The 13,641-nt window shown below is 43.3% G+C and overlaps 2 protein-coding genes across 2 annotated transcripts; one reads left to right on the top strand and one right to left on the bottom strand.

Annotated features, from left to right (window-relative positions):
* Positions 1–28: 28 nt before the first annotated feature.
* On the bottom strand, positions 29–2,163 carry K441DRAFT_658975 (uncharacterized protein). Its single transcript, XM_067648447.1, has one exon. It carries the CDS (start codon positions 1,664–1,666, stop codon positions 344–346), a length of 1,323 nt encoding a protein of 440 aa, XP_067504527.1. The 5' UTR covers positions 1,667–2,163; the 3' UTR covers positions 29–343.
* Positions 2,164–2,575: 412 nt separating this feature from the next.
* Positions 2,576–4,319, top strand: K441DRAFT_658976 (uncharacterized protein). Its single transcript, XM_067648448.1, has 4 exons — positions 2,576–2,849; positions 2,905–3,023; positions 3,421–3,708; positions 3,765–4,319. The coding sequence occupies exons 2-4, from the start codon at positions 2,978–2,980 to the stop codon at positions 4,148–4,150; spliced, it is 720 nt and encodes a 239-aa protein (XP_067504528.1). The 5' UTR covers positions 2,576–2,849; positions 2,905–2,977; the 3' UTR covers positions 4,151–4,319.
* The last annotated feature ends 9,322 nt before the right edge of the window (positions 4,320–13,641 follow it).

Raw genomic sequence — 13,641 nt, forward strand, 5'->3', positions numbered from 1 at the left:
CCGTATCTCTTGCCTTTAGCACTTTCATTTCTGCTGTCACGGGGTTACTGGAGATAAGGGCATATATGGTACACAAACAGGATTGAGGGAGGAGCCTCCATAGCTCTAATTCTTAGTAATGGAACGTTATCATTATGACTACCCACATGCTTCTGAAACGTATAATGGCGATGAAAGTATAGAAAATACACATTGCGCGCCCACCCGTGGGACTTACTCAATGATGTGACGCATGTGCTTCTGAACGTCTATAGGTCTTCGCGCAGATCTTCGTATTCAAAGTTTGGTCGGCATATGCGAGTTATGAACGCTTGACAATTTGAAGCTGAGTATTGACGAGGTGTTATTGCGAGAACATCTCAGGTGTCGTAACTGTGAAAGCATCGCCGGACCCAAGCGTCCTCGACTTCTGGACCAGTTCCGGTATGCTCTCCGCCCCATGCTGCTTCGCCAGGTGTTTCTTGAAGTTATCCAGTCGCGTCCACATCTTATCCCACTTCGCACAACCAGGTGCGGCACACCTGTATACGATCCTATTCTCCTGGCTACTATGAAGTGTCCTCATATGCCTCAAGCGATCATGCTGGAGGTTGAACCCTTGTTTGCAGTGTGGACATGCGACCCGCTTATTCTTGTCTTCATTGCTATGGCCGAGGTGGCTCGGGGGTGTTGACGAAAAATCTTTGTCGAGGTCCTGATTGTAGCCGGAGTCTGAGTAGTCGGATGGCGTGGGTATCGATCCGATATCACTGCCTAGAGAATCCCCGTAGAAGGCACCGGAGGGACGGCTAGAAACACTGTCCTCCTTAACACCGCTGTGTACATCACTGTGCGTTCTGCGGTGTTGTAGAAGCTTATCTTTGCGCGTGAACTCTAGTCTGCACCCTGATACTGGACACTGGAATCTTTCCTGGTCGTGTATTGACTTCATATGCCTCTTAAGGTCTTTGGGCAGAGTGAACGAGCGATTACAGAGATGGCAAAGGTGTAGTGCGTTATAATTGTGTTCTGATGCAGTAGACGGAGTAGACAGTGCCCAATGCGCAGACATTCCGAACGAGGGACGCGATGTGTGCGAACGCCCGAATCTATAGGATCTGAAGTTAGAGCCCCGGGGATTCCCGCTAGATATTGATGTCTTCTCAGAGTATACAGTATCGACTTCAGATGTAGAAGTTGTTGAAGGCGAGGTGCAATATGTCGCAGGGTTCTCAAAGGAGTTGTCGGTAGTATTGGCATTCATGTCACGGTCGTACCGGGTCTCTCTAGATACCTCGCCTCTCAAGAATGGGTATATATCATGGTCCATATCCTCAGAGACGAAGGCTTGGTAAGGTCCAAGCATGTCCTCCTCAGCCGAACGCTCCTCTACGTGGCTGCTTCCGAAGGTTGTAGATATTTCTGTCTCGAAACTCTCCTGATCCAAGAGGTACAGAGGGCCAGTCTCATTTCCAAAACAATTGAGGGCCGTAGAGTAGGTATGCGGCGCATGATGGGTAGTTGTATGTGGGATATGCGGAGTGTAGTGCGGCGACGCATAAGACGAAGGACCGGACGAGTCTGCCTCCAGCGACGGACGCGTGGTGTTGTTTTGTGAGCGTTTGTACACGGCAGGGTCGATATAGCTGTCGAATAAGTTATCGTGGGGTAGGTTTAATGCGTACATGGAATCGATAAGGGCCCAAAGGGCTATAAGCATCTGATCTGCTCTATGAAGGACTCCCCATAGGCCCAGCCCTGGAGGTTGGGACGAAATCAGCACAGCCACGCCATGTGGCTAAGGTGCGGCGCGGGCCCCCAACCCCGAGACGAGACGCAGGGTATCAGTCGTCATATTTAGGCTCGCAAATAGGCTGGCTGTATTGATGCGTGAACTCATCGCCGTATGTGGAAGTTTTGCCAGCTCATCTGCACCTTACTTGTTCAGAGTGGACGAATGGTGGATCTGCTGGAGATTGAGTAAGCCAATGCGGGAATGGATACTTGTTCTGTTCTGTCGCTAGTAGGACGAAGAGCGCCATTTCTCGCTGAAAAATGCGACTGTGCGAAACATGGCTCTGTCGCGCGAGCACGATGTGAGAAGGCTGGCCTGCCCTACGTGCGGGGTGTCAAAGCGAGTGTGAGGGAACGTGGAGAGCAATTGTTGAAAGGAGTTTACGGTGGGACAGCCAATGCACTATATAATGGCAAGAGTCGGGCGAGTGATCGTCGCAGGCGATGATAGCGGAGGGTTTGGTAGCGTGGCCCTGTGTAACCGTCAACCGGGGCTACAGCGCCAGAGCACGAGTCTGCCATGAGAACAGAGAGACGGCGTCGGCGCGCGAACGTGAACGTCTGCGGGCATGCGAGCGCTCTCGAGGGGCTGAGACTCGAAGTGCAAGAGTGTTTTCACGCTTAGATTGTTCGATTTTGGACAATTGAACAACTCATTTGATGGAATTCCGTGATCCTGGGCTTGCGCGCCGCTCTTGACTGACAGGTCTCACGACGGGCACTAAAACTTTAGCTTACGTGACGCACGGGCACTAAAACTTTAGCTAACGTGACGCACGGGGAGCTGTCCGCGTCGGAGCGTTTTGCCTCAACTATTTTCGACAGCTCCATACTCGAACTTCAGCATACACAGAGCTCACATTTCCAGTTGGTAGAGCGTGAGACGACATTCTACACTCTTTAGTTCACAGTTCTCAACTTAAGCACAAAATTATTGGACAGCGAGAGGTGTTGCGTGCGGAAACACTCGTTCACTGGATTGTATTACTAACAAAACTACTATCAACAAGAGGCTGAACGATCTCAACCACGCAGTAGTTTTTTTCCCCCCAAAACTCGTCTCCGGGTTTCTCTGCGTAAGTTCCCTTCGATGTGTAGCTCCCCTGCCCTTCTGACCACCATGGGCCGCAGTACAACCTCCGCCGCCGCTCCCGCGACTCGCTTCAATCTTCCATCCTCAACCTCTACCCTAACCCCAATCAACATGTCCGCCACAATGCAATACCAGGGCTCTGTGGTTCAAGCGCTAGGTGAGTCGATTTTCGGTTATTCACACCTGCCACGGGGGTGATGTGGAGAGCTGCGCTCGGGGGAGGCGCGTCGCTTCTGGTACCGTGACAATCCGCCCACATGGCAGACCCATTCTGCAAGGTCCGGGAAAATGTCGTGTTCGGTCCGCTGCCGCCGGAATAGCCCCCTCGCACAAGCGAACCAAGTGCCGCAGCCGGCCAGAGGCGTACAACGCGGCGGATCTGGCGCAGCGGAAACCGGTGACAAATTGATAATCTTGTAGCTTGTCAAGCTTGGACGACTCCATACCGTTGGTGGAGGAGCTAGTGGTACTATGGCGTCCCGACAGTCGCTGATTGAGGCTCGCCGTTGGCTGCGGTGCTGCGTATGAGTGTCTAGAAGCTAACGATACTTTAGAAAATGTCGGCCCCGAAAACGTCGCCTACGTCGCAAACACCCTACGCCAAAAATATGGACGGCCCGGAAAACCCAAGGAAGAACTCGTCTTTGAGGTTTGCTACTACGTTCCTGATCGAGTCGTCTCCCGTAAAGACGGAGCCGAGTTGGTCGCGAAATTGATCGTGGACCTCCAAAGGCCGCTACCCATGGAAGGGATGCTTGTTCCGAGGTTCCCAGACAAGGTTGAAAGAGGATATCTAGACAGGGTTCGGGAGTTTTTGCTATCGGAGGAGGGCAAATATTGGAGTAGGTGGCATACTGCACATGTCGATCCAAAGAATCCGGCTGCTAACCGCGTACAGTTGGGAGTATGCTTCGGCTCGCCTCGAACCGCGGTGTTGGTGGCACGATGGAGGTTGGGTGGTCGAGGCCTGTTCAGCAGATGGCTGAGAGGAGCGTTCACCCCTGTTTGTATTCGCCCCCGGGTTACAACCCCGTGGCGATGATGCCCGACGCCAGTCTCAATGAGACAACTATGAGGCCGACGTCTGCCATGAGTGTTTCCGACCGCCCAAGTGGTCTTGTTCCTGGTATCCCTCGCGCTTATGGTACCGTGTCTGACAATGGCGAGAGGTTTGGCGTTGGAGAGCTTGATCAAAAGGTCTTGAACAACAAGCTCCTCTGCGCTGTTCTCAGCTGCTGTGGAATCCACGTTGTCGTACGTTTCCTTTCGATCATCTTGGTCTAGTCAGAGCACACTAGAGTCCATCTATCCACGGCTGAGAGGGAGTGTCAGTGCCAAGACAGACTTCAAAGAGGCGTATCGAGGTTGGGGCGCTTACGAGGGACATTCGGGTCTCCATGGTCATCATCTTTCCTATTGTCGCAGTCCAGTGAGCATGTCAGGAGTTCTTGAGCTCCCTTCCCATAGCATTCCTGAGCGACTGTAATTGGTATTTTCCCACACAATATGCCTCCATGCACACGTGATCTGAGGGCCGCCAATCGGTGAATTCCGGCATCTCGCATTCGAGCGTTAAGGAGGTCGCTTAAGCGGATCTTATTGGTCGAGAGGTCGCACAACCGTGTGAAGGAGTGCGCTAAACCGAAAAAGTGGAAAAACAGGCTTTCAGCCTTATGATGAGGGAGGAGAACAGATTGTGTTTCGCCCAATGCGCGGCGGTCAAGGTGCTCGTGGAGGACACAAGGTCGAATTGGGAGATTGTAATTCTTGTGAATGTTTCGTAGTCCGCATTGTGTGAGAATGGGAGTGTTGACGTGGACTTCTGAAGGAGTGTTCGACTTTTGAAGGCTTGTTCGAATCGGCCGGTTTCGCTCAGGTGCAGTGGAGGGTGCTTCAGGGTTCCGCCCAGCCGTGGTAGCGAGTCCATCTTTCTTTGTCCATACTTTTTGATCAATGAGTATTTAGAAAACCTTGATCTTGGGGAAGGGCAATCCTTTTTAAGGCTCGCTTGCTTTTCTTTGGTACTGTGATGGATGTGTGGTTGTACGATGCAAGGCTCACGAGAAGCTGTCTGTTGACCGGAAAGTGATGCAAGCTGAAGGCCTAGGTGGAAGCAAGTGTGCCTAGTAAGAATATGACATGTGGTAACGTATGTTATGGGGTTTTGACCGACATCCTAGTTTTGACCGATAGGAACATCAAAACTTTACCTAAGTTGTATCTATCACGCCTACGTAAGCCTTAGCACGACACACCGCCTTTTAAATATGTGTTGCTTCAATTTTAGCAGAACAATAAAACTTTACTTAAAATAGCAGGCGGTACGCTAGCGCGGTCAAAACTAGGGTGTCGGTCAAAACCCCATAACTTATGTTAGTAATATTTAAGATCTAAAGTCCGCTCTACTTACAAGAATCTCACGAAGTTGAAGTTTGAAGTTCCTGACAGGATGCTGACCGCCCGCAAGCGAGTCCTTCCTATTGGCGCGCACGGGCCACAGCTTTAAGTCCCCTCTAACGTGTTCTATCAGTCATCCGGTAATATCAGTCACCCGGTAGCCCCACCAAAATCAACGCGACTCTCTGCACGATTACTCTTTAACAACATAGAATAACAGACTTAAATTCTATATATAGCCTCTTTAGCTACTAGTACATTGACGCCTGTTATGGCCTTATATATGGCAGTTGCTACACGTTAGTGGTGCGCGTTGTTGCACCTAAGATGTCTAAGCCTGATCACCCTCCTAGACCACCCTTTTAGCCTTTATAACACGCAATCGACCTTCTTAAGCCTAGAGAGCGCCTCCAGTAGCAATATACTGTTATCGCTGCTACTTCTTACGTTCTTAACAATGATTTGCAGCATAAAGCTTAGTATTCTCCTCTGCAAGGATTGTTGCTAAATGCATTGCTATTTAATAACCTTTAATAAGCTAAGAGATAGCTTAGCTAATAGGGCTCTGGGACTAATAATAAATAAGGTCTTATATAAGTTAAGCCTGCTGCTTAAGCTAAGCAATAGTATGCGGCGTTTCTGCTGTCTATATAACGCTATTAGCTACTACTAGTGGTAATGGCGTTCTAATAATAGTAAGCAATATAAGGACGCGCTCTGGACAGAATGGAATAAGTCCTATTACTTAAAATCTACTTTTAATATTTTACTTTAAGAAGACTAACATGCGTATACATGGGTAGATATTAAGAAACTCATCCTTATTAATGTGAAAGACTTCTTAGCGGGCGAGCTCCCTAACCTTATATCTATACGCTGTCTTAAGAGGAAAGAAGCAGCTAATATTAAGAGGCTATAGGAGATAGGACGTATGTATAGGTATATAGAGACTAATGATCTTATTCTCTGTATTGTCACGGGACTCAGTCAATCGAGGCACGAGCGCCGTAAAGAACGTATGCAAGCCTGTATAATTGGATTGTCTATCGACGAGGATATTAAGCTGAGGAGCAGAAGGTGGAGGAAAGGACGTCTATATGTGTGCGCCAAGTCTTAAGCGAGCCCCTGACCAGATCCGTTACGGGTGCCGTAACATGTATAGTACTAGTTAAACTTAGGCGTAGCGTAGCTACTATAGCCGTTAAGGATAAGTAGATAATAGACTCCTGTTATATAAGGCGCCGTATATTTATTAAAGTGCTTTAGCCACTTAAATCTAAGCTTATTAGTTGTCTAGCTATTCTTACTTAGCATAATTACCTAGTTAGTAGGTAAACTGCGATACTAGCTTACCTAGTGGAGCTTTCCAGACAGAATAATAATAGGTGGGATAGACTAGCTAGACGCGTTAATAGCTTTAATTACTATTACCCAGTTGCAATTACTAGGCTGTATAATAACTACTCGACTAATAGTATTATAGCTTATAACAACCTTTAATATAGTAGTAACGCCTATTATAAATCCAGTCTTATTAAAGTTATAGCTATCTTTATTAAGGATGCTATACGCCTAACATATAACGGCTCGCACAAATGCCTCTAAACCGAAGCTTGTGGATTGCTATTTAGTAAAGATACTAAGCTAAGGAGAAGAAAAAGAAGAAGAATCGCTCAGGGGCAGTAGGTAGATATGTCGTGAGGGTCGCCAAGGCGCTAGTAGTAAGCGAGCCAATAGCGATTTTCCATGCCAGGCATGGAAAATCCTAATTGGTTGAATGTGGCAGGTGACGCGCACCAGCACCGTCACATCACCCCCCCCTCTTAAAAAAGCCTGCCCTTAGGCGTTGTCCAAGTTCCTTATTATTATCCAAATTATTATAATTATCTAACCCTTCTTCCCAGCATTTAATCCAGCTATTTAACTTGCTTGGTGGTCTAGGGAGGTCTAGGTAGGCTAGGTGGAAGTCTTATAGTTTATAAGGGGAGTACTTAAAATCAGATGCAGGATACCATTCTAGGTCCTTATTATAGCCAACCTAGCTTATATAGTATTTTAAGACACTACGGACCTTCTTAACTGCTAGAATCTCTTTAACTTCCTATTCCTCATCCTCTACAATCTAAATTGGCGGTAGGGGGTCGTTGTACTGTCTAGGCAGTGGGTCGTTCGCAGCCTTTTATAATCGGTCTAAGGAGAAAACAGGGTAGATCTTCATTAAATCTGGTAGTTTAACCCTAAAGGAGTGTCCTACCTTCTCCAAAATCTTATATAGACTAGCCATTTGGTGGTCTAACTTACGGCTTAGCCTCTAGGTTTTCTAGTTCTTTATTAACACCCATACCTTATCTCCTACTTAGAAGTCTACTTCGCGATAATACTAATTCATATCGGCCTCTTTCTTCTCTTACGCCTTTTTTATAATTATTTAAGCAGTCTCCTAGGCCCTGTGCATTCTCTCGGCAAATACCTGGGCCTCTTTATAGCTAAGGCGTTCGCGAGCCGTAGCGGGTTCGGTAGGCCTATCCCAATTAAAGGACGTTTATAGTGCGTACCCGTTAAGCAGTTTAAATGGCGACATCCCTATGCTATTATAGGGGAGCGTAAGCTACGCGTAGTCTATTATAGGCAGTAATTCCGATCAGTTGTCCTAATAGTAGTTTACAAAGGGACGTAGTCGCTAGTTAAGGTACTAGTTTATAATCTCGGTTTAGCCATCAGTCTAAGGGTAGAATGCGGTAGAAAGCCTAATCTTAATCTTAAGGATACGGCAGAATTTATTCCAGAAGTCTAATATAAACTAGGGGCTATGGTTAAAGACAATTAATTTAGGAGCGCTGTAGAATTAATAGATATTATTAACGTAAAGGCGAGCCATATTCTTTATAGTTATAGTCTTAAAGTAAGGGAGGGAGACGGATTACTTATATAGTCGGTCGATTACTATAAAGGCCGCGTTATAGCTGTAGGCGTCCTTTAGAAACGACTTAAAGTCCATTATAATATATTGCCAAGGGCGTTCTAAAACCGGCAATAGACGTAACCACCCAGAAGTTTAATCCCTAGGGGCATCCGCGCGTTTATAGGCGTAGCAGTTTCTAATAAATCATTTTATATTAAATAGGAGTCCTCACCAATAGTAATGGGGCGCTAGTAGTTAGTAGGTCTTATCCCAACTAGGGTACGCCATTAAGACTTAACAGTAGGCCTTACGGATTAGCTCTATCCGTAGGTTGTTAATATCCAGAACTATAAGCCGTTCTTAGTATAAGAGTAGTCCTTCTTTTATTTCTAAATTAGGGTTACCTTTTAAGGCCTAGTCGCGGAGGGCCTTTAGGGATTTAACTATACGGTTTACGGTTAAAATGCGGTTAATTAATCCTATTAGCTTATCTAAGAACTCTCCTTCTATAGGTACTAGCTTATTCTCTTTGGAGCTTAGTTCCTTAAGGATATGTAGGTAGAGCTGTTTAGGATAAAGGAGGGCACATATCTAATATTGCGCCTTTAGCTCATCCTAGGGGCCTACATCCTATTCTCTCCGGGTTAAAGCATTAGCCTTAGAGTTTTATATACCTAGGCGGTATATAATTATAAAGAAGAATTAAGAGAGTATTTCAGCCTATTAAGCCTATCGGCCAGTAAACTGCTTTATTATTATAAAATACTCTAAGGCTTTATAATTAGTATAGACCTTAATCCAAGAGTTTGTGCCTTTAAGCTCCGCGCGCTATTAGGACAATAATTAAATAATAGCCAGCATTTCTTTGTTATATATTTTGTAGTTACACTTAGCCGGGTCTATTATCTTTAAGAAGAAAGTAATAGGGTACCATTCACCGTCCGGATATAGCTATAATAGGACCCCCGCTATAACTCCGTTAGAAGCGTCCGTTTCTAGCATTAATTTAAAATCTAGGTTATAATAACGCAGAATTAGAGAAGAGATAAGCCAATCCTTTAACTCTCTAAAGGCCTCTATATAGTCATTATTAAATATAAAAGGCATATCTTTCCAGGTAAGTTATATAAGAGGCTTTGCCATAACTCTATAGTTACGGATAAACCAGTAATAGAAATTACAAAAGCTAAGGAAGGACTAAATCCCCTTTATAGTATAAGGGGGCTTCTAGCTGCGGATTACTTTAACCTTCTTAGGGTCAACTTTAATCCTATCTATACTTATAATAAACCCAAGGTACTTTATGCGTTTTACCCTAAATTCACATTTCTTAATATTAACTTATAAGCCTACGTTCCGTAATCTCTCTAGGACCTTCTTAACATAAACTTTATACTTAAGTTCGTTGTTTAAGTATATAAGGATATTATCTAGGTATGCCGTGCAAAACTTATTAAGGTAGTCAAAAAGGACATTATTTATATACCTTTAGTATATAGCCAGCCTATTTATTAACCTAAAAGGAAGGACTTTATATTTATAGAACCTATAACGGGTACGGAATGTTATTAAATCTTTAGATATAGGGTCTATCCTAATTCGGTAGAAAGCTTAGCGGATATTAAGTTTAGTAAAGATCTTTACCTAGCTTAGACGTATAAGGGTCTCGTTAATTAAAGGAATAGGATACTAATTCTTTTAAGTAATAGCGTTTAGCTTCTAATAGTCAATACAAAAACGAAGGCCTTTATTAGGCTTTTTTACAAATAGGATAGGGGAAGTAAAAGGGGCTTGGCTAGGCTCGATAAACCCTTTATTAAGGTTATTAATTAAGTACTACTTTATTACCTTTAGCTTATCCGTTAATTATTAGTAGAGGGGGCTATATCCTAGCGAGTTATTAGCTTCTAATTAAATCTTATAATCGTATGTTTGGTAGGGGGGTAGTATATCTAAAGCTGCTTTTAAGAACGCGTCTCTATAGCTTAAAAGGTAGATAGAAAGAAGGCGCTTAACTAGCTCCTTATTACTTTCCTTAGCTAGCCCTTTTTCCTTCTTATTAATAATCCGGTCAATTTCGTATAAGCTAGTTATAAAAACCTTATTATCCTTCTAGTATATATTAAAGTGGAACCCTATAGCACTAATGGCCGCGATATCCAATATAGGGGGGTTACGCGATAGTAGGGGTGTACGTAATTTCTAAGGCTTCTAAGGTATTAACCTTCTCGTTCCTCCCTTTAGCTCCTACTACATCTTTTAGAGGCTATCTCTTATATCCTATTAGTAGGTCCTCTTCCATATAGGTCGGATCTCCGCAACTTAAGCGACTTCTATATTACTATCCATTCCACTTCTATATATAGAGTCCTCTTCAACTATAGCACTATAGGAAAGTATCTTCGTTAGTATAGGGTTCTTACCAGCTTCGTAATAAGCGTCTTCCTATATAAAGGCTAGGTCCCAGTCCCTAATATCCTACTTATAGGTAGGGTCCGCCTCTACAGCTAATATCCTATAGTTAGTTCGGATCTCTTTAATAAAGGAGGGTAATTTCGGTCTATCCTTCGGCTAAATAAGCTGCCTTTGTTATACGTTTAGCCAGATATTAAAATAGGACATCTACTTCTAACTAAGGATTATGTTATAGGAACCTAGGTCTAAAATGCAGAAGGGTATACCATATAGGCGTCGTCTATTAAGAGAAATATATAACTTTAATACGTAGGTAACCGGCTTACCGGCTTAGCTGTTATAGCCTTTTACTTAAATAGGCTTCTCTAGCTAGGTAGCTTTCACATTTAGGAACCTAGTAACATTAGTTACATAGGCAGTATCTATAAAGGCAAAGCCATTTACTCTAGTATCAATAAGGGCGGTTATATTAACTCTATATACATTTTAAAATACTATATATAGAACTATAAAGTGTTTTCCACCTATTAACTAACTTAGATTAATCTCTTTAAGATCAATAAGGTACCCTAGGGGGGAGTCTTTCCCTAGGGTTCTTCTTTTCCTAACTTGTCGGACGTTTCTCCTTCCTCTATCTCCTTAATATCGCCTATATCTTTTAGCTCCAGGCAAAACAAGGCAAAGTGTTTATTTTTTCCGCAGTTAAAGCACGTAGCTGTAGCAGGGTTAATTGGGGTGTTACGGTGGGTATTAGTTAGGGGCGTAGTATATAGTTAATCGGGAGAGGCCCGCTAAAGGGCAGTTGTACCTACCTTAGGTATAGGGGTACTTTCCACTAGTTTTCCAGTGCCAGCCCTAGCAGGTATAATTATCGGTTTTTAATCGCTACGGGATTTCTTCTACCGATTAGTGTGGGCATTAATTCGCCGTAGTTCTAAATCTAATAACAGACATCGGGCTATAAGTCTTTAGTAGGTTAGTAGGTCGTCTAGGGCTACTATAATCTTCTCTTATAATCGAACCGTCAGTTTGTTATATAGGTCCAATTAGTAGTTTTTAAGGGGGACCTAGCCTTCGCCTATTAGGTGTAGGAATTAGGTCTAGAACTTAGTAAAGGATTAGTTCGGTCTCATCATTAGGCGATTATAGTTATACCTAGCGTCGCGTACTTTGTTCGGGTTTACGTAGATAGCCGCTAGGTATTATAGCATCTTATTAACAGATGTAAACCAAACAGGTAACTCGTCCTCAAACTTAGCTTAGAGGTACTTTTAGGCGTCCCTAGTAGTTCGACCAAAGAGGTAAAGCATCTTAGCTTCTTTGGAAAGGAAATAGTTATAATTAACGCGGAGCTTTCCTCGTATTTAAATCCTCTAATTCTTAAAGGTAGGGTCTATCCTATTAAACAGTGGTTAGGGGTTAGGGAGCTTAACGGACTTTAATTACTTTATTATCGTTTCCGTACTCCCTAGTGTATTATCCTTAGTTAAGTAAATAGGTTAACTAGGACTTCTAAAAGGGGGAGCTAAGCTACTTTAAAGAGCTGTAAGGCTATCTAGGATCTCTTATAGGGTCTCCTATATACTTTAAGCTTAGAGACGGTTGGCTTCTTAATTAGCCGTTAGGGCACAAATCTGCTTATATACGTCTATAATATTATTATTATCTTCAATTTCGGATCCCAATTAAATCTTATGTTCTTCTTAGGTCGGGGCAGCTCTTTTAGATAAGCTCGCTTTAGGTGCCATTATTGGCTTCCTAAGGTTTGTCGGAATCGTATAATTCGGTTTTAATTCTGGGGGGTATAGGTCTAGTCCTATCTAGCTCGCAAAGTGGGGTATTATTAAGGCCTTTGCAGGCAGTATAGAGTTGTTTTAATATCTGAGTATAGCGCGTCGACGCGTCGTTGCAGACGAAGATCTTCTCTTTTTTTTTAGGGGTGGGATATTATTAAGGCCTTCCTAGGCAGTGTAAGGAGAGCTTAGTATAATATAACGGCTCGTATAAATGCCTCTAAACCAAAGCTTGTGGATTGCTATCTAGTAAAGATACTAAGCTAAGAAAAAGAAGAAGAAGAAGAATTGCTTAGGGGCAGTAGGTAGACATATCGCGAGGGTCGCCAAGGCGCTAGTGGTAAGCGAGCTAATAGCGATTTTCTATACCGGGTATAGAAAATCCTAATTGGTTAAATATGGTAGGTGACGCGCACTAGCACCGTTACATAACGTATCTCCTACACAAGTTTAAACTACGCGTTAATTATAATAGGATTATTATGTCGTGCGCGCTATAAGTAGAATTTCTTATTCTACTTTATTTAAAGCTCTAACTAGGTCTTAATAAAGCGCGACACTTAGCACTTACTAATAGATTAAGGTAGAGAATTCTAGCTATAGGCGGTGAGTAGAGTGTCTGCTATTTGTCGTACGTTAATAATTTAGGGGGGAAATCCTTATTAATTAAGGTCTAGGATCCACTGGATAAGAGATTACTCTTTAGTAAAGAGTAGCTTCCGTTTCTTTGCATTAACTACAGCTTAAGGTAGGGCACCTGCAAGGCGGTCTTATAAAGTAGAAAGAGGAGTATTATATAGCTTTGTAGCGCTAAAGACATATTAAATTTGTTTCCTTTAAATAGTAGCAACAGCTAGAGGTAGTCTTCCTTCTTTTTAAAGCAATTAAAATTGTGGTATTAGGTCTATAGCTAGTTAAACGCGCTAAAACGCGTTAATTTTGGTGGGGCTACTAGATAACTAATATTACTAGATGACTAATAGAACACGTTACAATAACGAGCTTCTTAGACGTCTAGATATACCAGATAATATAAATATAAGTAATCCTTTAGCGCTGTTTAGACTCTTCTTTATAGATAAGGTCCTTAATTAGCTAGTGGAATATATAAATCGCAATATAGAGCTTAATCCGACTCCGGAAGAGCGTTAACTAAAGAAGTCCCCTAGAGTATAAAAACCAATATTATACGAGGAACTACTTATATATTTAGGTGTCTTACTTTATATAGGCGTTTATAAAGAACCCGCGATAGAGAACTATTAAAA

This window comes from Cenococcum geophilum (assembly GCF_001692895.1).
Source record: "Cenococcum geophilum 1.58 unplaced genomic scaffold K441scaffold_18, whole genome shotgun sequence".
Classification (NCBI taxonomy): domain Eukaryota; kingdom Fungi; phylum Ascomycota; class Dothideomycetes; order Gloniales; family Gloniaceae; genus Cenococcum; species Cenococcum geophilum.

What these genes read in the sequence shown, in the direction of transcription:
- K441DRAFT_658976 (XM_067648448.1), top strand. Translation starts at nt 2,978, where the DNA reads ATGTCCGCCACAATGCAATACCAGGGCTCTGTGGTTCAAGCGCTAG. An exon ending in CTCTGTGGTTCAAGCGCTAG is followed by an intron (nt 3,024 to 3,420) that starts GTGAGTCGATTT and finishes ACGATACTTTAG; the next exon opens with AAAATGTCGGCCCCGAAAAC. An exon ending in GGAGGAGGGCAAATATTGGA is followed by an intron (nt 3,709 to 3,764) that starts GTAGGTGGCATA and finishes AACCGCGTACAG; the next exon opens with TTGGGAGTATGCTTCGGCTC.
- K441DRAFT_658975 (XM_067648447.1), bottom strand. Translation starts at nt 1,666, where the DNA reads ATGTACGCATTAAACCTACCCCACGATAACTTATTCGACAGCTATATC.